This window comes from Rattus norvegicus, chromosome 15 (assembly GCF_036323735.1).
Source record: "Rattus norvegicus strain BN/NHsdMcwi chromosome 15, GRCr8, whole genome shotgun sequence".
Classification (NCBI taxonomy): domain Eukaryota; kingdom Metazoa; phylum Chordata; class Mammalia; order Rodentia; family Muridae; genus Rattus; species Rattus norvegicus.
Genome location: NC_086033.1, coordinates 11125287 through 11152605, shown reverse-complemented (window position 1 = coordinate 11152605; position 27319 = coordinate 11125287). Strand labels below are relative to the sequence as shown.

Genomic DNA, 27319 nt, shown 5'->3' with positions numbered 1-27319 from the left:
GTCCTTGACCTTACTGGTTTCCTCAATCCTTCCCCCTACTCTTCCACAAGACTCCATGAGCTGTAATGTTTGGTTGTGGGTCTCTGCATCTGTTTCCATAAGCTGGTGGATGAAGCCTCTCAGATGTCAGGTATGTTAGGTTCGTGTCTGTAAGCATCGCAGGATATCACTAATAGTGTCAGGGGTTGGCTCTCTCCCATGGGTGGGTCTCAAGCTGGGCCAGTCATTGGTTGGCTGTTCCCTCAATCTGTGCTCTATCTTTATCCTTGCACATCTTGTAGGTTCCATTGCAACATTTGAGTCACTGGGGTACTCAAGGGAAGCTGGCTTCTGTTTCAGAACCGGGTTATCTTTAGGAAGAGTGAGTGTGACAATGACTGTGGTCAGTGGGAAAGGAAGGTTCTGGACTGAGAAAATTTGGTCTGGGTAGAACTGGGATGGTGGAGCCCAGGGTGAAGTTCTGAGAGTCTTTTCAGCCACTTGGAGCCTTGTGGCTAGAACTCGAAGCTGCCTTCTGCATGTTTGATTCGCTGGTAAAACATTAAGTTGTGCAGCTGGTGACAAGGAAGTCCCAATTGCCAGAGCCACACTTAACTCCAGTGCTTTCTCTGAAATGGAAGGCTCAGGAAGCTTAGGCTTTGTTCTTTCTCACTGTGCCATCTGGGGTCATAAAAGAGGGTCTGAAACCAGGGGCTGGCTGCACAGCAGGGTTCAGGCTCTGTACATGACACCAGAGAGACCTGCTGCTCACAGACAGGGGGGAGAGCAGATCTAAAGCCCCCATGCTCCTCAGAGGGATGGACAGGTGTTTGGTGCAGAACCACATGAGGTGATGCAGATGTCCAACTCCCTCACCTATGTTTATTCATCCTCAGCACCATCCCTGCATTACCATAGCAACATGAACCCTACACACACTTCCAAATGCCTACAAGGGCAGTTCCCCTGGTGAGGACTCCTGCTGTAAGAGAATGACTATAAAAGGGACAATCTCCTATGACATGACCACAGAAAATTCTGTAGAACGTTTTGGTCCTTGCACGGGCATGTGATGTTGCTGCTGGCTCCCTAGCAATTTCCTTATACACTTGTACCATATTTTCCATAGTATTTATCCTGTAAAGCACGAGGGATAGTCACCTTGTTTTCAGACATTTAAAGGTCACATCCACGCTGGCCTAACTCAACACAGAAGCAATAACCATGATCAGTTAAGCTTCCCACGGTTGGTTCTTTTATCCACTGGAAATACCTTTAAAAATAAGATACAAATCAGGCTGCTGGTTATTGATGTGTTTCGGTCATAGCTTTCTGGATATTTTATCCAAGAAAGTAATTTAAAAGAAGAGAACATTAGGCAACACCTGGACATTAAGTGCAGCCATGATGGGATGGTCCAGCAAACTGGAGTCTGCTGGGCAGACCCTCACACAGTGATCATACAAAACACATTTCAACCACAGGAAAAAGGCCTTCTTCGAAAGGAGTTTAGCAGTTCCCATGACACGAGTGAAATAAGCTGAGGGAAAACAGGAAACTGGCTGAAGACAGCAGGGCTGGGTAAGGGGAAGACATATGCTCACCGGAAGACCTTACTGCAGGGAAAGCATCAGCATTCGAGCAACCAATAGGAGATGTGAGCTCCTGAGACTCAATGGCAGAAGACTAAAAGGCAAAACAATGTGCTCATTACAGATCCAGCCACAGAGCAGAACAGACATGTCATCCTATCCTCAACTGTGGTTCGGTTCTGCCTTTCCTTTCAGGGTGTCAGGGTGCCACCAGCACACCAGCCTGAAGAGAAATGGAATGGGTGGGATCAGCCTCTTCTCTCGGGGCATCAAATGCCATTAGCATGAAGAGGCGTTCCAGATGCTAGGGACTTGACTGACTACCTGGTTGGGCATTTCCTGGTATGTCCTCTGCAGAAGCAAGGAGGAAGCTACTTTCACTCCTGCCAGTCTCATGATTTGAGATTTCCTAGGTTTCAAAATGCTCTACTTTGCCAGTTCTATGCCCCACACTGAACTACATCCAAGGTAGCAGAGGGTGGCTTTTCGTTGGGAATGTAAAAGTACAAAATGCTTTCTGCATATGGACCGGGAACAGGACACAAGTGAAGGACTCCACAGAAGCTGAAGTTTCTGGGGGTTTGTTTTAGATGAAGATCTGAACACATTCTGATCTATTAATCTCAGAACAGAGGAACTTTTCCCATTCAGTGCACACTACTCATTCAAGAATGAACTCGATAAAGCCACTGACGCTGTGGCCAGTCTCTGATCATCTTACTGTGGATAGTCCCTAAACATATTCCCCTACAAAATGATCCACTGTGGTTCGAATACAGTTGCACTGAGGTCCACCAATCAGATCACTGCAGAAGGGCACAGGAAGGTGGAAGGGCAATTAGCTCATGAGAGGTCCTGAGAGGCTACAGTATTCCATTGTTTGACTTAAACATTACTTAGCTCTGACAGGCTATTTAGCTGTACTTACATACAAAATTCTTTCTTTTTCCTGTTCTGGTATTTACCAGACCTAAGACATTATGTAGATACTATCTTCATCCTGTAAGAACCAGACACACAGCCTCATGGAAGCTCTGTGAGCATGGATGGACCCAGCACTCATTAAATATTTACCAAGCTGTTTAAGTAAGTCCTCACAGTGTCACAGTGGGTCTGAGCACTTACCAACCCTTACCTCTTCTACACAGATGCTCTGGGGCAGTGGTCACCTCCCCTATCTGCTCTGCATGAGATAAAAACTGCAGATGAGAAGTCTCATAGCTCCTTCCTATGTAATCAGAGGTGACAGTAAACGTTTCCTCAAAGACTTATTCATCCTAAGCCAATAACTGGCTTGTCACACAGATGAATGGTATCCACTATACATGGAGGGACTATAGCTTGGAAGCACAAAATTCTTGGGCAAAGTTTGTGTTCTTCTAGGTCCTTGAAGGTCAAGATAAACAGTTGAGGACCTGCAGGTCAGGCTAGCACATCCTCCAGAGGTTCAGAAGGAGCTTCTCCATTTGTTCCCAAGTACACCAATGAGCCACACCGCACCCTACCTGGGCTTATTTATTTCGCTTCTCAGAACCAGAAAGAACATCCTCAGGAAGGGGTGTCCTCATCTTCGGTGAACACTGAACCTGGTGACTAAAATACACTGACAGTTCTTTGACACACAAACTCCCCCAATGAATCCTAGGGAGAGAATGGATTCTGAGGTGAATCTTCTCTCACAGTGAAGGAGTACTCCTTCTGAGCTTTCATGGTTGGGAATGATGGAGACATAATGAAAATCACATCTGTTTGAGCTCTTCAAACCTTCCTTTCCTGCCCCTTCACTATCCTAAAAACACCCTTTCCACACAGAATGACACCTGGAGTCACCAGGTCTGTAACGGCCTCAGAAGCTCCCAGGAACTGTTGTTTATAGAGTTCTTTGCTAATAAAAAGAAGAAAGTGGTAGCTTTTTAGTTGGGGGTGTGCAACAATTCAATCTGTCCCATAGTCTCTGACAGAAAGAATTTACTGCTGTTCCTTTTTGAGCCAGGTCTGAAAATGCCTATGTACCTGGGAATCATCTTGAAGTTTTCTATCACCCATCTTCACTTTTGAGAGCTCGAGGTCCAGGTGTATGCAGGTCTGTGCAGTGTTTGGGATCAAACCCAAGGCCTCCTACATGCTAACAAAGAACTCTAGCAACTGAGTGACAGCCCCAGACCCAAGGAATTTTGTAAAAGGTAAATTTTTAGTTGTGTGTTAGAGTTGAGTGAGAGAGTATGTGTGTGTGTGTATGTGTGTCTGTGTGTGAATATGAGTGTGTATCTGCTGTGAGAGTGTATGTGTATGTATGTGTGTGTGTGATAGTGTATGTGAGTTGTGAGGGTGATAGTGTATGTGAGTTGTGAGGGTGTGTAATTGTGTGTTAGTGAGAGAAGATCAGGGCAGGTTGTTATGAGCTTCCTGATATGGGTGCTGAACTTGGGTGCCCTGGAAGAGTAGTATGAGTCCCTAACTACTGATCCATCTCTTCTGCTCTAGGATGATTGTTTTATATGGCACACCTAATGACATCACAGATGCCAGGTCTCATGGAATTCCTCAGCAATGGCTTCTATAGGTCAAGAACTGTTATTGACATAAGATCACTCTGAGCGACAGGGAGAAAAGCGGTCAAGGATAGAGAAGCAAACACATGTCAGGGAGATTCGCTTCAGAGGGCTTGTCTGTCAACTGAAACCACGTACCTTCCATAATTCACAGACAGGAAGTGATCTCAAGGGATCACACATTGAACTGTTTAAGATGAGAAGTTGAAATTCTTTGTAGAAAACTTGATGTTTCTAGCATCAGACAGAAAGGGCCAGCAAGTCCCCTTCTCTTTAAGGCAGAACTAAGGAAAACTTCTAGATACTTGCCCTTCCCTCAGATCTAATATAATCTCCCAAACTGATGTAGGCTCAGAGTGTTTGGAAACTGAAGCACTGAGTGGCACCTCAGGGCTCTGCTCTCATTGGGTGGTGGAGGTCACATCTGGCCTGCTCAGATGAAGGGTACCTTGTGAGAGTTATGGAGGTGCTTGTGGATAAGTCATAGTTAATAACCTGGTGGTCTTTTGCATTATTTGTGTGGTTGAGAGCACACCTGATCCTCCCCAATATCCTTATTATGAACTTGTCAATCTATAGAATCTATCTTTATAGAAGATGTCACATGTACTTTACAAAGAGTCTTGATGTAGTCATGTATTAAACCTTATGGTGACACAGGATTGAGTTAATTATTAGCAAGGACATTTTCACCAAATTGTGTTTACTTAACTATGCTTAAAATAAATCACTCAGGGTCAGACTCCTGAAGTTTGAAACAACACTAATTATTGAGTCATGTTGAAACAAACTACCTTCTTACTCCCACAGGTCATTGTTTTAGTGGCTGTGGTGGTCACAGAGGCCCCCACAGTACATCAGCACCTTCATGGTGGTCCCATGGATGCAGCATCATGTAAACATCAGCTTTTCCAGGAATGGCCTATTGAATCTCACATGGGCTGTTTGCTGGGAGAAGACATGAGGAGCAAGGACACTCACTCCTGGGCTCTTTTTCCCTGGCCAAAAGCATTTTACCCAACTCACAAAAATGCTGGAGTGCATGTGCTCTAGCCATAGAAGTCCTCTCCCCATGAGAGGGTTTTTATTCTGTGCACTATCATTTTCTACAGCTGCTTCACCCTCAGTTTCTTCCTGCATGAGTGCTGCTCCTAAGAGCTGTTTTGCCCTCACTTCTCAGGAATAGAGTCTCGTGTCCATGGTCTCTTTGTGCTTTCCAAAACGGTTGGGTGAAGAAAGGATTTTTTTAGGAAGAAATTTCCAAAGTCTCTGGGAACTGGTTATTTGTCTTGTCACACTCACATTAACATTTCTCTTGGGCCTAGGGTTGGAGTACTTGGGTACTGTAGATCTGGAGGCACTGGATGGTACCCCAGCACTTCCCTTTCACTGAGGTAGGAAGGATGCAATTGGCCACTAGCAGATAAGTCATCTAAATTCCTAATGCACAAAATGTCCCTTATGTCCTGAAGATAGAGTGGGGCTGTGGGCCATGCGGCGCAGGAGGTCTGCTGACTTCAGCTCACAAACTTCTATGCCTTGTAGCAACCCTCTTCTGCAAATGGATTTTCAGGAGAAGTGCTACTCTAGCATAGACACTTTAGTAGAGTGGTCTCAAATGGCTTTCCCTTTTACTCTTATCATCCATATTTACTTACAAGGCAAAATGTTTTGGGTGTAAAAATGCTTAAAAAATCTTTCCCCCATATATGGTATTTGATAAATAAATCTGAGGAAGATATCATGAATCTGCCCTGGCTACTGTGAGTGAGTTCATGTGTGTGACTTTCCCATGACATGATGGATGAGACTCTTTAGACAGTGCTAATAACTCTAAAACACGAAAGCCAAAGTTGAAGGTGAGCATGCTCACCAAGCTGGGACCATCTTCAGAGACGCTGACAGAATACTTTTCTCTTCACAAACGTCTCTTTTGAAATGTTGTCTTAGATTAAAAGTTTTTAAAAGTCTTTGGGAAAGGTTGTTCCCAGGCAAATGGAATCTGTTACAAATCTCAAAACTCTCAGCTAACAGGAAACCTGACTTAGGTAGGGGACCTTTTCAGCAAATACAACTGAATTAGTTCAATGGAATTTAATTTTAATTAATCCCCAAGTTATTATCAAATCTATTATATAACAGACAGGATACCTACTCTGTGACAGGCATTAAATAATAAATGTGCAGTTAAGAATAAGATGGCCATCGATCCTCAGTGAAGACTACATAGACATCACAACCCAACATGGTGGCATGTATCTGTATGTGTCACATATGCAGAAGCAAGAAGTTGGCAGGTTGGGATTCATTCTGGGCTACATGGGAAGAATCTGTCTCAAGAGAAAAAGAAAAGCACCATGGACAATCACCAATTGAGAAACAAAAAATAAATAAGATGTCTTCCAGGCTAGATTGTAACATAGTGGGTACGTGCTTTCCTACTAGGCATGAGGCCCTGAGCTCAATCTTCACTGATTCAAAAGTAACAAACAAACAAACAGCAACAAAATGCCAAACAACCAAACAAAAACAGTAAAGCCAAACAAAAGAATTATCCAAAGAATCTTTCTAAATTTTGTCTTAAGCCTACAAAAATATCTCTAAATATATACAACATATATTTGAAAATAAAATATTGCCTTCCAGTTTGGAACTGGGCTGGGAGCAGAGCCTCTGCTCCAGATCCCAACCCATTCAGTCCATACCCCAGTTGCAGTTAGACTCCCCAGGTATTCCAACACATCCAGGATCACATGTCAGACCCCAAACCCTGTCCCAGTACCTGGCAGAACCGGGACCTCTGGATCCTGGGACACAGATAACATGCCTAGCCAGAGGCCTGCTCTCATTCCTGTTTGGACGTGGACTGGGAGCATACTTCTGCTCTGTATCCTAACCCATTCAGCCTTCACCCCAGTTGCAGCTAGACTCTCCAGGTATTCTGACACTTCCAGGATCAGAGGAGCACAGGACTACAGGATCATAGGTTCACAGGAGAGACAGGATCCAGTCAGAGATAGCAAGTCCAGTTAACAGTAGAGATAACCAGATGTCTAGAAGGAAGTACAAGAATATAAGCAAGAGAAAGCAATATGAATCGGAAACATCAGAACCCAGTTCTCCCACCACAGAAAGCCCTGGATACCCCAACACACCTATAAAGTAAGATTCAGATCTAAATTCTCATGCTCATGAAGATGAGAGAGGACTTTAAGAAGGACATAAATAACTCCCTTAAAGAAATACAGGAGAACACAGGTAAACAAGTAGAATCCCTTAAGGAGGAAACACATAAATCCCTTAAAGAAATACAGGAAAACACAACCAAACAGAACAAAACCATGCAAGACCTAAAAAAAAAAAGGAAATAGAAACATTAAAGAAAACACAAATGGAGACAACCCTGAAGATTGAAAACCTTGAAAAGAGAGCAAGAGACACAGATGCAAGCATCACTTACAGAATGTAAGACATAGAAGAGAGAATCTCAGGGGCAGAAGATACCATAGAAGACATCGACAGTTAAGGAAAATTAAAAATGCAAAAAGCACTTAACTAAAAACATTCAAGAAATCTAGGACACAATGAAAGACTGGACCTGAGAATAATAGGCATAGAAGAGAGTGAAGATTCCCAACTCAAAAGGTCAGCAAACTTATTCAACAAAATTATAGAAGAAAACTTCCCAAACCTAAAGAAAGTGATGCCCATAAATACAGACAAAACATATAGAAAACCAAACAGATGGGACCAAAAAAGAAATTCCTCTCCTCACATAATTATTAAAACACTGAATGCACAGAACAAAGAAATAATATTGAAAACAGTAAGGGAAAAGCTCAAGTATATGTATAAAGGCAGACCTGTTAGAATTACACCAACCTTCTCAACAGTGACTTTGAAAGCCAGAAGATCTTGGACAGATGTTATACAGACCCTAAGAGAACAAAAATGTCTGCCCAGGCTAATATACCCAGCAAAACTCTCAATAACCATAGATGGAGAAAGCAAGGTATTCCAAGACAAAACCAAATTTAAACAGTGTCTTTCCACTAATCCTGCCTTACAGAGTATAATAGAAGGACAAGTCCAACACAAGGAGAGAAACTACACCAAAGAAAAAGCAAGTTTTTTTTTTTTACAACAAACCCAAAAGAAAAGAAATGCACAAATGTAATTCCACCTCTAACAACAAAAATAACAAAAAGCAACAATCCTTGGTCCTTAATATCTCTCAACATCAATGGACTTAATTCCCCAATAAAAAACATAGGTTAACAGACTGGATACATAAACAGTACCCAGCATTTTGCTGCATACAAGAAACACAAAGACAGACATTGCCTGAAAGTAAAAGGATCGGAAAAAATTGCAAGCAAGTGGTCCCAAGAAACAAGCTGGAGCAGCCTTTCTAACATCAAATAAAATCGACATTCAACCAAAAGTTATCAGAAAAGATGGGAATGAACACTACATAATCATCAAAGAAAAAAATCCACCAAGATGAACTCTCAATTCTCAACATTTATGCCCCAAATGCAAGGGACACCACATTTGTAAAAGAAACATTACTAAAGCTCAAAGCTCACACTGAACCTCACACAGTAATAATAGGAGATTTCAACACCACACTCTCACCATTGGACAGTTCATGGAAACAGAAACTAAACAGAGATGGTGAAACCGAAAGAAGTTATGAAACAAATGGATTTGAGTGACATCTATAGAACATTTCATCCTAAAACAAAAGGATATACCTTCTTCTCAGCACCTCATGATACCTTCTCCAAAATTGACCATATAAATGGACACAAAACAAACCTCAACAGATACAAGAACATTGAATTGATCCCATGTAGTCTATCAGACCACCATGGACTAAGGCTGGTCTTCAATTAAAAACAAAACCAACAGAAATCCCATATACACATGGAAGCTGAACAAGTATCTACTCAATGATAACTTGGTCAGGGTAGAAATAAAGAAAGAAATTAAAGGCTCTTTAGAGTTCAATGAAAATGGAGGCAGAACATATCCAAACTTAGGGGCACAATGAAAGAATGGAAACAGTGCTAAGAGGGAAATTTATAGCACTGAGTGTCTTCATAAAGAAATTGGAGAGAGCATATCCTAACAGCTTAACAGCACATCTGAGAGCTCTAGAACAAAAAGAAGCAAATACATCCAAGAAGAGTAGACAGCAGGAAATAATCTAACTCAGAGCTGAAATCAACCAAGTAGAAACAAAGAGAATTATACAAAGAATCAACAAAACCAAGAGCTGGTGCTTGCAAAAATCAGCAAGATAGATAAACCCTTAGACAAACTAAATAGAGGGCACAGAGACAGTATCCAAATTAACGAAACTAGGAATGAAAAGGGAGACACAACAACTGAAACTGAGAACATTAAAAAATAATCAGATTCTACTACAAAAGTCTATATTCAACAAAACTAGAAAATATAGATGAAATGGATGATTTTCTAGACAGATACCAGGTACCAAAGTTAAATCAGGATCAGATAAACCATCTAAACAGTCCCGTAACACCTAAAGAAATAGAAGCAGTCATTAGAAGTTTTCCACCTCCCCCTCCCCAACGACAACAAAGCCCACAGCCAGATGGTTTTCGTGCAGAATTTTCTTAGATCTTCAAAGAAGACCTAATACCAATACTTCTCAAACTATTCCACAAAATAGAAACAGAAGGAACACTACCCAATTCTCTCTATGAAGCCACAATTACACTGACAGTTAAGTCATAAAAAGACCCAACAACAAAAGAGAACTACAGACCAATTTCCCTTACAAATATCAATGCAAAATATTCATTAAATTTTTGCAAACCGAATCCAAGAACACATTAAAATAATATTCACCATGATCAAGTAGGCTTCATCCCAGGAAAGTAGGGATGGTTCAATAAATGGAAATCCATTAATGTAATCCACTATATAGACAAACTCAAAGGAAAAAAACATGATCATCTCATGTTTTTCATACTGAAAAAGCCTTTGACAAAATCCAATATCCATCCATGTTAAAAGTTTTGGAAAGATCAGGAATTCAAGGTCCATATCTAAATATAATAAAAGCAACATACAGCAAACCAATAGCCAACCTCAAACTACACAGAGAGAAACTCAAAGTAATCCCATTAAAATCAGGGACAAGACAAGGCTGCCCACTCTCTCCCTACATATTTAATATAGCACTTGAAGTTCTAGTCTGAGCAATTACACAACAAAAGGAGATCAAAGAGATACAATTCGGGAAGAAGGAAGTTAAAATATCACTATTTTCAGGTATGATAATATACATAGTCGACCCCAAAAATTTTACCAGAGAGCTCCTACAGCTGATAAAAAAACTTCAGCAAAGTGGCTGAATATAAAATTAACTTTAACAAATCAGTAGCCTTCCTCTACTCAAAGGATGAATGGGCTGAGAAAGAAATTAGGGAAACAACATTCGTCACAATAGTCACAATTAATATAAAATACCTTGGTGTGACTCTAACCAAGCAAGTCAAAGATCTGTATGACAAGAACTTCAAGTCCCTGAAGAAAGAAATTGAAGAAGACCTCCGAAGATGGAAAGATATCCCATGCTCATAGATTGGCAGGGTTAGTATAGTAAAAATGACCATTGTCAAAAGCAATGCACAGATTTGATTCAGTCCCCATCAAAATTCCAACTCAATCTTTCATAGAGCAATTTGCAAATTCATTTGGAGTAACAAAGACACAGGATAGCGAAAACTATTCTCAACAATAAAAGGATGGAATCACCATCCCTGGCCTCAATTTGTACTATAAAGTGATAGTAATAAAAAAACTGTACAGTATTGGTACAGAGACAGGTAGGTGGATCAATGGAATAGAATTGAAGATCCAGAAATGAATCCACAGAAAAAATTAAATAATAAATAAATAAATAAATAAATAAATAAATAAATAAGAAATGAACCCACACAACTATGGTCACTTGATCTTTGACAAGGGAGCTAAAATCATCCAGTGGAAAAAAGAGAACATTTTCAACACATGGTACTGGTTCAACAGGCAGTCAACATTTAGAAAAATGCAAATTAATCCATTTTTTTCTCCTGTATAAAGCTCAAGCCAAAGTGGATCAAGAACCTCCACATAAAACCAGACACACTGAAACTAATAGAAGATAAAATGGGGAAGAGCCTTGAACACGTGGGCAGAGGAGAATACTTCCTAAACAGAACACAATGGCTTATGCTCTATGATAAAAAATTGACAAATGGGACCTCATAAAATTAAAAAGCTTCTGTTTGGCAAGGGACAAAATGGCAACCCTAAGATTGGGAAAAGATCTTTACCAATCCTACATCTGATAGAGGGCTAATATCCAAAATATACAGAACTCAAGAAGTTAAACTCCAGAGAATCAAATAACCCTATTGAAAAGTGGGGTACAGCTAAACAGAGAATTATCAACTGAGGAATCTCAAATGGCTGAGAACCACTTAAAGAAATGTTCAACATTCTTAGTCATCAGAGAAAAGCAAAACAAAACAACCCTGAGATACTTTACACCAGTCAGAATGGCTAAGATCAAAACCTCAGGGGACAGCAGGTACTGGCAAGGAGGTGGAGGAAGAGAAACACTCCTCCATTGTTGGTGGGATTGCACGCTGGTACAACCACTCTCGAAAGAAGTTTGGTGGTTCCTCAGAAACTTGTAAATTCTTCTACCTGAAGACCCAGCTATAACAATACTGGGCATATATCTAAAAGATGCACAAACATATAACAAGAACACATGTCCCATCATGTTTATAGCAGCCTTACTTATAATAGCTAGAAGTTGGACACAGCCCAGATATCTCTCAACAGAAGAATGGATACAGAATATGTGGTACATCTACACAATGGAGGACTATTCATCTATTAAAAACAATGACTTCATAAAATTCACAGGCAAGTGGATGGAACTAGAAAATATCATCCTAAATGAGGTAACCTAGACACAAAAGCACACCCATGGTATGTACTCACTCATAAGTGAGTATTAGTTCAAAAGCTCACAATGCCCATGATACAACCCACAGACCATATGGAGCTTAGGAGGAAGGAAGACCAGCGTGCAGATGCTTCAGTCCTGATTTGAACAGGGAACAGGATAAAAGAGGGAGGTGGAGGTAGGGGACGACCTGGGGGAGATGGAGAAAATAAGGGGGCAGTATCAGGTACTTTTGGGGACAGGAGAGAGAGGTACAAAGGGTCAGGAAATTGAATAAAATTATGTAGTGGAGAAGGTTGAGGAACTGAGGATAGCCACCATAGGGTTCCAGACACCAGGGAAACCTGAGGCCCCCAGGACCCAATGGGGATGACTTTAACTGAAATGCACAGAGAAGGAGGAGATAGAAGTTGTAGAGACCACCTCCAGCAGATAGGCACAGCCCCCAGTCAAGGGACGGGGATGCCCTTCTATCTCAAAATTTTTAACCCAGAAATGTTCCTGTCCAAAGGAACAAGAGGGACAAAAATATGGAACAGAGACTGGGGGAAGGGCCATCTGGGGACTGCCCCACCCGGGGATTCATTCCTGTCTGCAGAACCCAAACCTGACACTGTTGCCTTTGCCAAGAGACAGTTGTTGACAGGAACCTGTTATGACTGCTCATTGAGAGGTTCAGCCAGCAACTGACCAATACAGATATGGATGCTTGGAGCCAACCATCAGTCTGAGCTCAGGGAGCCGGGTAGGGGAGCTGGAGGAAGGACTGCAGGAGCTGAGGGGGATTGCAACCCTATAGGAAGAAGAACATCAGTGTCCCAGACCACAGAGTGCACCCAGGGACTAGATCACCAACCAAGGAGTGTACAGGGACGGATCCATGGCTCCAGATACATAGATAGTAGAGAGTGGCCTTGTCTGACATCAAGGGGAGGGAAGGCCCTTGGTCCTGTGGAGGTTTGATGCCCCATTGTAGGAGAATGCTGGAGGTATGGGGCAGGAAAGGGTGAGTGTGTGGGAAGCACCCTCAGAGAGGCAAAGGGGAGGGAGGAGAGGGAGCTTTGAGGTTCAGAGGCACTTGGAGGTATAATCAGGAAGTGGGATATTATTTCAGATGTAAATGAATGGAATGATTAATTTTAAAAAAAAAGGATATGTGAAAGAAACAGACAGAAAAAATATTAAGTAGAAGTAATATATGGGAGGGTTTACAGGGAACAGGGAAATGTACTTAATATAAAAAGTAAAAGAAACAATTAAAATGGAATTATTAAGTACTCTTAATACCTAATTATGAATCTTTAATTATAACCATGGAAACTTCGTTTTCATTTTCACGTCAATATGCTCATGTATCCACCAACGCTTCAAAGCATGTGTTTTTATACTCTCTGAAGTCAGCTTTTATTAGGAGTGTGGCCTCCAGTTTCTTTTTCAATGAAAAGCATGCGTGACACTGTCCACACTCTCTCTGACACATCCCGCATCAAAACAAGATGCAAAGCATAGATCAAAATAGGTGAACTCTGGGTACTGAGAACAACTTCAGAGAAAAGACACATTTGATTGTTATTCTCCCCTAGAAACTGCAATGAATGTTTTGCCTTCTCGCATACAAGAAATTTTTAAATATCATAAATATCATAAATATCATAACTTGTGTAATTTTTAAAGGCTATATTTGAATAATAACTGTAAAATGGAAACTTTAAGGAATTTTAATGAGCCATTTCTGTCTCCATCTCTGTGTGTGTGTGTGTGTCTGTCTGTCTGTCTGTCTGTCTCTCTCTCTTCCTCTCTCTCTCTCTCTCTCTCTATATATATATATATATATATGTGTGTGTGTGTGTGTGTGTGTGTGTGTGTGTGTGTGTGTGTGTGTTTATGTGTGGAGCTTGGGTGTGTAAGAACACCAAATCCTGGATGATGGACAGAGACACTAACGGCTTCATCCCTTCTGTGCATCTATCTACCCCTGGGCTCTACCTAGTCCCAACTACTTGGTCCATTTTACCGCTAAGAAGTATCTATCATTGTCAATGTACTGTTGCATGCTTTACTAAAATATATTTTTTTCTAAACGAGTTTCTTTTATATTTCAACAGTGTCAGCACGCTGGCATTTGAGGAAGCAGCATGAAGCTCCTCACCCCTTCTTCCTGAAGTCAAAAATCCTAGTGCTGTTTCTTGAAAGTGCTACCATGTAGCAAGTCATGGGCCCTCACTGGAAAGGGGGTCTCATAAGCCTCAAAGAGAGGGCTGTCTCGATTTGGGCAACAAGGACAAAGAGAGGGGTCTAAGAAAACAGGCCTTGCTAAGGGCCTCCATCCCTGATATCACAGCCTCTGTTGAGAGCGTCGCAGTTCAGCAATGCCTTGCACTACATATTGCCAAAGTAAGCAAAGACATGGGTTTCCATGGTTTCTGAGTCTTCATTTTCTGAAGGAGCCAATGCCACAGGAAATTTAGGAAGTAAACTTTCGCTTTTACTGTAGCTAACCTGTCTTCTCTTATAGGTGACCCAACCATGAACCTAGTAAGACTATAAAGTCATCACTCAACAACTTATGCTAAGGTTAACATTGTATGTGGGGCATTAGAGCATCTGATCATTATCCATCATTGCATTTATTTTTAAAAGCAGATTTTGTTTAAAACGAGAACACATGAAAATGTGGGAGTAATGGGAAGCTTCTACCATGCAGGCCCTGGGGACCAGGCTCAAGGCTTAGCAGTAAGTGCCTGGACCCAGTAGGCCTTCTCGCCAGACCTCGACATGACATCTCAACTCTATCCCTGTTATTACTGGCAATCTCATTTTCACTAAAGATAATTCAATTTGCCAAATATGTCACTATTTTGCCATCATCTTCTTGTGTATATTTGGATGGTTTCTAGCTTTGTATTTGAACTAGCACCTGCTGTAAAGTTTTCTAACCATGAGACCTGACACTCAAGTCAAGGGTACCTCTAGGCTATTACCTACAAGATAGGTTCCTTGGTCCCACAGAATCAAGTCTAGAAGGTAAGTGTTCTAAGTTATTATATGGCATAGATTCTTACCCACATGTACGAATGACTGTTGGACATGCCTGCCATCCTTCTAGTACTTGATACTGACAACTTCAATGGGTATAAAACATCAGTCCAGGATCACCTTAGTGTACATTGCTTTGATTACCAACATGTAGTTAATGTGGGTAGTGGCCTTATTTTATGACACAGTCTGTTCTTTATCAGAGCTATGGTCCCTATACGTTGCTTCATAGTCTGGTTTTGTCAGCTGGTTTTAGTCAGAGTTCTATGATTCTTAGTATCATATCTAAGTTTTCTTTTAGGAGTATAAGTAGGTCATAGTATATGTATATGCATATGCACATGTATGTGTTTCAAACATATTTTAGCACATGAAGTACAATTGAATACACTTACAATTAAATCCATTTGGACATCTAGATTTGGTAAAACTAACATATCAGTGGCAGTCTGTGCACATAGGTAAGTATGCTTTCTCTGAATAGAAGTGGTCAGAATAGAGTCAGAAAAGCTGGGAGACTTCCACTAAATCTCAGAGTTTCCCATGAGGACTCACACAGATTTACGCCATGTCAAGCATTGTGACAAGAATAGATATGCCGAGGGGCCATGGTCTTCTTCACTAAATGGTTATAATTAAACTGCAACTTGCTGGTGTGAAATGTCCAGGTCCATTTTTTCCCCTTGGGTGTCCTTTTTGGGATTGGTTGACTTCATAATAATTAAGCAGTTAGCATTAGAGTAGTTTGGTATAAAAGAAGCAAAGACCCAAGAAACGTCCATCGCTACAGACATTATTACTGAAGTCTTCAACAACATCAGCAATTGTTCACAGAGATAATTGAGCTGCAAGCTTTGCAGGCCCTAAGTGGAAAATGCATGGCCTCTCACCCAGTTCTCCAGCTCTAAACAGAGATGGCTTAACTGCATGTGTCTTTCCTGGATGCAGAATTTTCATGACAAGTAGAAGCATGTGGTACTTCTCAATGTCACTAGTTCTAAGTCAATCTTTTCCTGCATGCAGAGACAGCCACCAGCACCGACCCCCGTAAACATGCCTCACTTTGTTCATCTGCTTAGATCCTATTTCCAAATAAGGCATGACCTAGACTAGACAAAGTCAGGTTGGCCATATCTTTTGGGAATCACAATTCAATCCATAACAGTCTTCATATTCTTTGAGGTTTCTCATTGGAGATTGAATCCAACATGACACACAGCTCCAACATGATACAAACATCTGAGAACCAGCCACTTTGATAGACTTAGGAAACTCCATAAATGTGTAGTCATATGTCACTCCCCGGACCTCTGACTTGACTCCTGTTGTGTACATTTACTGGGTACATTCAGGGGAAATGTGTCTCAGAAGAAAGAAGACAAGACCAGGGTAAAGGGCATCAGATGACTAGAATCAACCAGTGAGGTTTAGACCATCAGTGGGCATGCATTTCAGAAAAGGGTCAGAAGCTCTGGGCCAAGGAACCAGTGGACACTCGTGAACAACTTGCAGTCTATCTCAGCTGCATGTTCTCTTCATGTAAGTTTCCCATTATATCCAGTCATGGCTAATACTATGGCACACAGACTCTTCCCAAAGGTCTAGGGTTTTGTTTTGTGTTTGCCAGGACAGTGCTTTCCAATCAGGAAAGAAGGAAAAGAACTCTCAGTAGACGGCATTGGAGCTAAACAGACTGTTTTGAGAGAGGCTCAGCCAAAATCTTAGCACCATTTTCCAGATTGAACAACACATGAAAGAACACATGGGCACAATAAAACAGAGCTAGCAGCCATGAAGGGAAAGGAAGCAAGACAGACAGAAGGCTGCCCGACTTTCCCAGCAAGCCTGGAGCCCAGCTTGTGAGTACTGTCTGGCAGACCATATCCTCTCCTCCCACTGGAAGGCTTTCTGCTCTTGTACTCTCACCAGGTCTTTCCCCCAGCTCTCCCCTAGGATCAAAAATTATAGCCATTTTCCTAGTAGTTTGTGGAGCAAAAGAGCCTTTGGAATCACTTAAACATCTCTCGTGTCTAAGGACCCCATGGCAAATCATGGAAAGAGGTGTCTGTGTGGAGTGAGGACCATCCAAAGGTTGGGCTGACCTCACTGCCTGACACACTGGGAAAGGCATGTGCCCCAAGATCTGCATTTGGAATTGGACTCCAACTCTCGCTAGCTGTTAAACTTTGTACTCTTCCTAAGCTTCGTGGTGTTTATCTGTGAAACAGGACTTCTGCTAAATGGTCTGACAGCCATGCCAGTGTGCTATTAAAACTATGGTGACTGACATAGATTGATGTATGAGGTGCAGCATGCTTGGGGATTTACCTTTTATGCCCTTTTTATCGTGTTCCCTGTGCTCTAAGCTCACTGCAGCTCCAGAATTCAATGACCAGGGCACGCACACACACACACACACACACACACACACACACACACACTATTCATAGAGTCAAGAATATTTTTAAAACCAGGGTCTTACTATATACATCAAGCTGGACTTGACTTCTCAATTCTCCTGCTCAACCTCCAAAGTCTTGTTACTAGGAACACGTGCCAGTAACCCTAAGAAAAGCCAACACTCTTAGATGCAAAACTAGGGACACTGTAGTACAGACAGAGGATCAGCAGAGCTTGGACTCTGGATAGGTCAGAGACCAGTGTGAGAGTGTGAGGAAGAAGCAGCACCTCTTATTTGCTTTTGAAATGGAAGATTCTGGAGTCTTCACAATCCCATACAACTGCCAAGAACCTCATTTTAGGGGCAGGGGATTAATTATTTCTGCTTGAGAGGCAGATACAGACATTAATAGAGTATGGAGGAGACATCAACAGTCCCATCATCCCATCCAACACTCCTAGAGCAGCTGTCTGTCATGTGTTCTACGCTACAGTACCTGCCTTTACCACCCAGTGTGCACAATGCTGCATACTGAGAATTCACGGCACTAGGATATCTCTTAAGCTAATTTTAGGACACAAATAAAATTTTATGCTTATATTTAGCCAGAGGAAAGTCAGCAGGTACCTCTTATAAGATCTCATTCTTCTTTTAGGATCCAAAGCACAGATTTTAATACTCTTCTCCCTTTTCCTCTTCCCTTCCTTCTCCTCCTTCCATTCCTCCTCTCTCTTTCTCCTTCTCCATCTCTCTTCTCCTATCTGTGAGACGGAGTCTCACTACACAACTCTGGCTGCACAGGGACTCACTATTTATACCAGGCTACTAGCCTCAAACTCATAGAGATCTGACTGTCTTTGCCTCTCAAGTGTTTGGAAAAACCTCTCTCGTTGATGGCCAGTTCATAGACGCTGTCTTAACAGTGGCTCCTGTTGATGAGTTTTATTGAGGCTGGAGAGATAGAGGTGTGGTTAAGAATATTTGCTACTCTTGTGGAGGACCTAGATTCAGTTCCAACACCCACAGGGTTGCTTACAATCTTCCAGAATTCTAGTTAAAGAAGATGCTCATGGTTCAACCGTTTCTGGTCTCTATGGGCACCTACACATATGTTGTATATATACATACATGAAGCCAATCACTCATGTGCATAAACACCTTAATGAATTTCACCTAGGCAACTTTACTTGATTTGACTGAAAGAAATAAGAAAAAATGAAACAAGACACGGATGGGGTAAGACAGAAGCCCAACTGGAAGCTTTCAGCCTGAACCTCGTCTATCTGCACTTACTCCGGCTACTTTTCAAGGTAGAGACACTCAGTACATTCCTTCAGGTCTCCCAAAATCAAACCCAAGCAATCTCCTGTCAGTTACAAACCCTTCGTTACTGGGTTAGCTCTGGGATAGGCTGACTCAGAGTTCCATGCCCTGCCCCCACCCAGACTCAGCCTATCTTTTCCATAAAGGAGAACGATACTTGAGGACTTGTGGGCTACAAAGCTTACTCCAGGCAATATGTAAACGTGACATTCTTACTTATAAAAACAGAACTCCACCTCTGAAGAACACTCCAGCCCAGAGGCATCTGTGAGAAACGAGGGTTGTATGACCTATACACCATCCAGGGATGCCTATCGGTCCGCAGTACCAATTGCTCTGTTGCATATACCATGTATGCACTGAACTTTCCATAAAACCTTGGCTGGAAGAAGCCCAAAGGGGCTGGGATTTGTCACCTTCAGGCAGCTTAAGAGTGTCTCATCTACTAGATTTGATCTCCTTGGATGGGAATCCTGTTTTCTTAATTTCTCAGTCACAACAACAAAATATACTTTAAATGTAAGACCAAAATCTTGTTAGGATGTACTGTGTGTCAGGCTGGCTGAGCTATGGAATTAGACTGTGAAGCTCTTGATTGACTTCTCAGCTTTCACAATCATTTTATATGCCCTTGTGCTCACTGACGTTAACTCTGTAGTATCATTTGATATTGAATGAACTTCCATAGTTTGATCTGGCACCTGTGTCAATATATTTTCAATACAGACATTCTCTGGCTTCTCCGGAAGCCGTTTCATCTGCATCTATTTTAAATGTGAACTTTCAAAGAATGAGAGACAGTTGCTGAGTATTTCAAAGAATTTATTGGTCCTACACTGAGGCCAGAAACTTGAAACACTGGGGGATGAATCACAGTTTAGCCATTTCAGGAAGAAAAGGAGTCAGAATTTAGAATGATCCTTCTGTGATGGTGACACATACCCCTAGAATTTGTCGCCAAATTCCAACTGTCTGTCTGTCTGTCTGTCACTTCCTGCTTGTTTTGTTCGTTCCATCTCAACTTTGAAAGGAATCTTTAAGTTAATTTAGTTTAATTTAGTTTAAGCAAACTCCCTGCTTCTTGTGCATAAGGAGGTAGGATGGAAAGTTGAGCACAGTGAACAACACCAACGAAGTTAAGGCAGTACTTCAAAAGATAAACTTTGCTTTCTAGAACCAAACCAATATTTGGATGGATTTGCTCAAAAGCAGTAGGACGAGAAGCATCAGTAGGGAGGGCGAGGCTGAGCTCTAGCTCTAGGCTGATTCAGCAACAGGAAAAATGACCACAGAATTCACAGTCCTGGTATTCACCACAGCACCAGAGCCAACCCCAGCCTCCATCTTCAGATAAAAACTACACAAACTTCTTCAAAACTGGACCAGATCTAGGCCTTAGACAGAGCTCCTCAAAACCACCCAAAAGGAATACTTTTCACAGGTAGGTCATATTAATCTTAAATTGTCTCAGAGTACTTTTCCTTCCTTATGGAACTTTTTATGCATCAGGTAAGAAATGACCTTGGGTTAGAAGCAAGTCAGCTTGGAACCCAAAGTCATCAGGGACACAGAAAACCATTTGACTGGGGCGGACCCATGGTCTGTGAACTGAGGACTACAGGCAGAATCGGTAACACAATACCCAAGAGGAAATCTCACAAGTTAGACTCGAATACGAGGGTCAATAGCTTTTACCTATCATCGTCTCTCACTTGAAGTGCACACGCCAGTGGTCAGTTTCTTCAGGAATCTCTGCCTCCTCTGCCTGCCAGCTTTTGACCCACACTTTATAGAACACAGCAAGTGTCTTGGCTGTTCAGCACACACCAAATCTTAAAGGCCACCTTTTATGTCGCCCTTGCCATCACCACATGTTCATTTCCCCCACAGCATTTCAGGTAGAATTTTAGACAGAGAGAAACCAATATAACGGAACAGAACCTGCCCACCATACTGTGAGAGTTAGGCAGGGCCAAGGCCCTCAGTACTTACTGGCTGGTGATGGGGTGCTGCATCCACTGGGAGGTGGGTGGCCATGGAGCCCATGGAGTGGTGGCAGGGAGAGTCCTCCAATGACAGGTGGGAACAGCAATGGGTAGGGGGCAGCTGGGTAGTGAGTCATGTGTCCACGCACTGCCGGGACTGGGCATGCGTGGCTGCTGCTGCTCATGCTTCAGGCTTCACTGAAGGGCAAGTGCTCCAGGGCGGACACACATCACTACAGGTCCAGAAGCACACGGAAGGGGACAGGTGCGGGCAAACAGGCTGAATAAGGTCCTGTCGAAAGCAAGCAGGTTCACCTGCTGACCTGGCTTCCTCCCAGCAGGGGCTCTCTGTCTCCCATTTTGCTTTGCAGATAACAGGAAGGATGCTGGGGTTGGTCAGCTGCTCAGCTTAGGGTTCTGGGGCAGCGGTCATCTCCAAATCCAGTGCTGTTAATCCTATCAGAACACAAAAAGCAGATGTATCATAAATCTAAGGGATTTCTCACTTTACTGAGTTATTGTGCAAAAAGTATTATTAATGGTTTGGAGCTCCAAATTCCTTCTTTTCCTCATACATTTACAATGTTGTGGTTTTGTTTTTTCCAACTCAAGCCTTATAGTATAGGCTAAAACATCTACATATAATTCATCCTAACTGAGCATCCTTCGTTAAATTACAAGCACCACTCTGAACTATGTTCCCTGTAACACAACTTTCTGTGCCTCGAGTTTCTCCATGGCCATGGGGAAGCATTTATTTCCTGTCCCTCTACTTACAGTGTTTCTCTTGTTTGCATTTATGCTTCAAGTGCTTACTACCTGAGAGTGAAACGGCATCCAGTAAACATTTTCTGAATGAAAACGATCTTGTTCTTCAGGAAAATCACTTGTTTGATGCAGTCTAGCCTATGGGCATCAGAGTTTATACATACACTGCAGAGGAACAATTTTGGATTTCACTGTGTCCATGTGGGATGAAACACCAGCAACAAAATATTACTGCGGAGAAAGCTCTATTTTAATATGAAGAAAGGTCAGGAACCATTGAAGTGGAACATTTTAGATCGGTTTCTTATTGTCGACGTGTCTATAAGAATAATGTCAAGGTCAACAGCACTAAGGATGGTTAAAGAAGCCACAGGGTCTCATATTATTCTATGTTTATCTAAATCACTTTTGAAGTAATGCCATCTGGGGGTGACAATGTTCCCCCAGGACCACAGAATAGCTAACAAAATTTTCAGCTCCAGACATGAGAAACCTCGGGAGTTATTGGTCAAGAGAGTCTCAAAATAATACAAGACTCTCAAAATAATACAACCAATTTCCAATGCCTTTGGTTGACATCCAGAATATAAGGTATGTTTCTACTTCTGAAGACGCCATGCACTTCTGACACAAAGTTTCAAGGAATTAAGCTGGGATTCTCTTGAAAGCTTCATGCAAGAGGGCTAGCTTGCATGGTACTAGAAAGGGCTGTGCAAGCTGTCAATGGAGAAAAGCAATCAATACTCCTACCCAGATGTGACATTTACAAAGCACAATAATGACAAACATGACAAGATATCCTCAAAGGTACAACAGTGGCTTTTATGTCTTGGACTTAACCAACAGCTGTATCATTGGACTTAAGGCTCGCTCAAGAGAAATGAATTTGTTCATGTTACTCTAAACATAGCCAGCTACTTAGAGGATAGCCTAGTATTGCCATTTTCCTAAACCAGTATAATGTCTGTCTACAATCTAAATACTTATTCTTATGCCCACATTTAAGAGTAGCGCTCTTGCCTCATCAAAGTAGCTTCCTTTTGCAGAAGACAGACAGTATTACAGAAATCCAGAACTAAATGCAGAGAACTGACCCCATTGTGCCTAACTCTAACTAGCACACCTACGACAACCCTTCTATCAAAGGCTTTGTGAACTTTCAAAGAGGGGGCAGGAAGTCTGGAAAAGAAGGAGGACCAGGAAGTTTATATCTTCTATAGAAAACAAGGAAGAAGTTGCCAATATGAAATCTCAACAGTATGAATCCCTAAACAAGATCTGTACAATGGCAATAATAGTTTATATGCCAATAAGGATTTGGGAGATCTCATAACACCTCTCCCATAGATGAAGAGCTATGACAATTAGTCTTCCCCAGGGACATGCCACCTAATTATTTGTCTACCAAATGGATGCTCAGCCTTAGAAACATATGCATATAATCAACACTGAATAGACTCAGCAGGTTGTATTGAATATTCATATATATGCACATATATATAAAACACAAAGAGAAAAATTCATTATATAAATAGTTTTAATGTCTACACTGTCTTCTAAGTTCTATATCTTTTATTCAGCTATTGAACATGGATAGCTACACTGAAAAAAATCAACGCATTAATTCATCTCTTCATCACTCTATATCCATCCCTTCATTCCTCCACCTATGCATCTGTCATCACTCCCTCACTTCTTCCATCCATTCATTTCTCATCTCTCCCTACTCCAACACTCATTCATTCATTACTCTTTCCCTTCCTCCCTCCATCGCTCACTTGCCCGTCAGTCTAAGCAAATTGTTAGGTGTCAGGTACAAGTGTAGATACCATAGATACCACACATTGTGATACGGTCCCTCTATTCAGGAGGAGTTAGAACCCTGAGAGAAGTCATGTGCTTAATGAGGACTCAACTGCCCAGCCTCCCTTGAGAGAGAATGAGAGAAGTTTCACCTCGATTCTCAGTACCGACCACACACTTCAACTTTGCCAGGGCAACCACATCTAGCAGGAACTTCCAAAACTTTGGAGCCCACTGGTTGACAACTCTGAACTCAGACCCTAGGAGCTTCAAAATAAAGTGATCCGTTGTACAGGGCAGAGCCAGATGCCCAGGATTGATCGTGACTCTGGACTTTGGGGAAATGATTTCATGTCTCAATAGACTAGGCTTTAAAAGGTGTAAAAATGGGAATAATTATAGAAGTAACTTCAGAGGCTCACAGAAAAGATGAAATGGGGTCCTGTTTCAGATGAACAATGCCTGGTCTGTAGTAAATAAGGCTCACATTAAACACATGCACTGTCTCCTTCAGTAGTGTGCTTCTGAGAACAAGCTTACTAGAAAGACTGGGGACTTTGAACTGTGGATGCAGGGGAGTGTGTCACAGCCATCAGAGAACTGAAAAAGAGAAAGATGGGATGTGGATAAAGGGAAAGCACTAAGCTGCTTATCCTCCTGAGCACTCATGGCTGCAGAGTGCCCTAATCAGTAACTTCTGTGTCTTTACCACATGCCTGACCCTGAAGTAGAAACTCTGAGCTTTGAGCCTCTGAACAATCTCACAGGGTTGCAGGGACCAGCCTCAGTTCTGAACAAGCTGTTGAATTTACAAGAGTTTAAACATCTTGCCCCATATTCCACACATGTGACACAGTCAGAACTTCAAACTGGCTTGAATGGTGCTCCCTCCTCTGCTCGCTTCTGTCTACGAAGAGCTTGCACACTGCATCGGTTGCTACCCTTAGGGGAGAGAATCCAAGCATAGCTGTAGTATTAGCATTTGTTCTCCATTCTAAGGCTATCCTCAATCCCTGGCCCCTCAGTACTAAAATGGACACTGTCTACAGGGAAAGTCCAGGATCCTTGGGTCTTAGCACCCTTAGCCCTAAAGAAGAGGCTGTGTTTCCACTTGGTTTATAAACATTAACCCTAAAATGATGCCTCACCCCAAAATGTCACCACCTCTTGAAATCCTGAGCTGCAGCTTGTCTCTGAGGAAAGGAGAGAGGGCCGTACATGACTTGAGCAGAGCTAAACACTTTCGGTGTTTTCTCTTCTCAAAAGCATACTCCATCTCACATCTTTAATACTTTTATTTTACAGTTTGTAGCAAATTAATTAGAGAATAAAGCGGTTCCATTTAGTATTTGCTGCTTCTCCAGTCAATCTGATTTTGAAATCCCACACAAAGCTCAGCATTGTTCCAGCGGCTCTTTTCTCTCTCCAGCTGACAAACTAGCTCATTAACGGCTAGAGCTGACAGTTTAGCAAACTCGCCCCCGCAGGGCACAGTTTTCTGATTTTTCTAAAAGCTGTGTATGTGTGTGTATGTCACACACACACATACACACATACACCAACCAGGGACTGTAACTACCCACCATAATGTCCCCTCTCTCCTTGCTTTCAAATCCTCAAGACTGCCAGCATGTTGCCTGTGTAGCACACTTGGGAGATTTTTTTTTAAAAAAAATATTAAAACAATGCCAACAGCAGAATAATTTATGCTAATAAGAGGAAAGAAAGCAATTCTGTGTTGGAGAAGTCCTGCTTGTTGGTGGGCTGTGTGAAAAGTCCCCATCTGCCCACATGTGTGACAGACGATGAAGCTCTTCTTAGTGGCAAATGTCCTTTGTTTCAGGACTGTGCAGACAAAGGTGGTCACTGGTATTAATACACTTTTTCCCTTCATGCCTGACTTCAGTTCGAGCTCATTTGTGTTCTTTCCTTCCCCACCTGAGGCAAAACGCAGAAGAGCAGGATGAGGAGGGGGAAAGGAGATGGGCTAAAAGGTCCCCGGTCCATAGCGCCTGAGATCCTGAGGTATCAATTTTATCCTCCATGAGAGGGCCAGGAGAGGAGGAGCAAGGGTTGGGTGTCAATGCAAACTCCAATATCCAGAAAGCAAGTTTTTGCTGAAACATACTAACTGAAAAGCATTTTATACATTTTAATTTAGAAGAAAAGAATTTTAAGTATTTATTATCTTCTCAAGTCAAACTGTTCTGCCACAGTCTACGTTCCACAGATGAGCTGGAGAGAGAGGCAGGTTTGCCTACAGTCTGTGTAACACTGTGTGTGTGTGTGTGTGTGTGTGTGTGTGTGTGTGTGTGTGTGTGTGTGTGTGTGTGTGGTGGCAAGCTTTATCATCCTAACGTTGACGCTCTATCTATGACCTCGTCTAATCAAACTTCCTGGCAAGTTGATTGCCAACACAAGTTAGAGTTAGCCAAGAGGGACGCACAATTGACAGAAAGATGCTGAAGATGGCCTCCCGGCAATCCTATGGGCCTTCTATAATTAATGATTGCTGTGGGATGGCTGCTGCCACTGTGAGTGGTGCCTCCCTGGAAAGGTGTCCCTGGGGTATATGAGAACGCAGGCTGAGCAAGCCAGTCAGCAGCCCTCCTCTGCGGCTTCTGCTCCAGCTCCTGCCTCCAGCTTTCTGCCTGGACCTGCCTGAATGAGGAACAGGGATGAGGACATGTAAGCGGAAATAAGCCCTTTTCTCCCTAAGTTGCTCACGGTCATAGTGTTTTATGCCATCAATAAAAGCCTCAACTAACACATTAATGAACACAGTGTGTTTCCTCTGGTCCAATTAGTATGTTCGTTATACTGAAGATTCATTTTGAATGGCAGTAGTCACCCCATGTCTTTTCTTTTAACCACAGGTTTGTTTTACGTTCAATTTCATTTAAAGGTGCACGCACACTTCCAACTTTAGACTTCCCATCATTTAAACTACATTTTGCAACCCAATAACTACACACGCCGTTTTAAAGTCAAACAGTTCCTATAGACAAATGGCTTTCAGAGTGTGTCCCTGAGCTGGCAGTATTAATAGTCTCCTGGACATTTGTGAATACTGGCAAGGTCAGATGGAGCTAGGAAAAACCATCCTGAATGAGGTAACCCAGAACTCCAAAGGACAAATATAGATGCATTCTGTTACATATTGATGTGAGCTGATAAGCCTTGAATAAGCAAGCTATAGTCTACCAAACTACAGAGCTCAGTACAGAGTAAGGGGCATAGAGTTGAAAGACCCGAGAAAGGGAAAGTAAAATAGAAAGTTATGGATGGACTGGGGGGTGAGGGGTGGAACAGGAGGATTAAATGAGAAAAGCCAGCTAAAACAAAGGGTCATCTGAGGGGTTTTATGTGTGTGACCTAAACAGAATCACCATGTAATCGGGGAGAGAGTCACAACCGAATATCTCTTACACACACACACACACACACACACACACACACACACACACACACACACACGGATATCTTTTAGGATATTAAGAATCATTCTCCTTCCATGTAAGATGATACAGTTCCCTAATCTAGTACTTTGGGATTGATATAAAAGGGATAGGGAGTGTAAGTCTAGCCTGGTTTAAGACTTTTGTTTTGTTTTGTTTTTTAATTACATTTAATTTTTTTCCTTATTCACTTACATCCCCCTCACTGAACCTTCCTCAAACTCCTCTCACAACTCTTCCCCCACCCCTTTTCCCTGCTTCTCAGAGCAGGTGGGGGCCTCCTGGGTATGCCCCCACCTTGGCACTTCAGCTCTCTACTAGGCTAGGCGCTTCCTGTCCTACCAAGGCCAGGTAAAGCAGCCAAGCTAGAAGACAAACATCCCACATACAGCTTTTGGGATAACCCCCATTCCAGTTGTTTGGGAC

At 42.2% G+C, this 27319-nt stretch overlaps 1 protein-coding gene across 1 annotated transcript in view; it reads right to left on the bottom strand.

Moving 5' to 3' along the window:
* Rarb (retinoic acid receptor, beta) overlaps window positions 1-27319 on the bottom strand; it is a 644786-nt gene that overhangs the window by 329432 nt on the left and 288035 nt on the right. The window contains exon 2 of the mRNA XM_017599578.3: window positions 20872-21320. Coding sequence (XP_017455067.1) covers window positions 20872-21049 — 178 coding nt within the window. The 5' untranslated portion in view covers window positions 21050-21320. The remainder of the gene's footprint in view (window positions 1-20871; window positions 21321-27319) is intronic.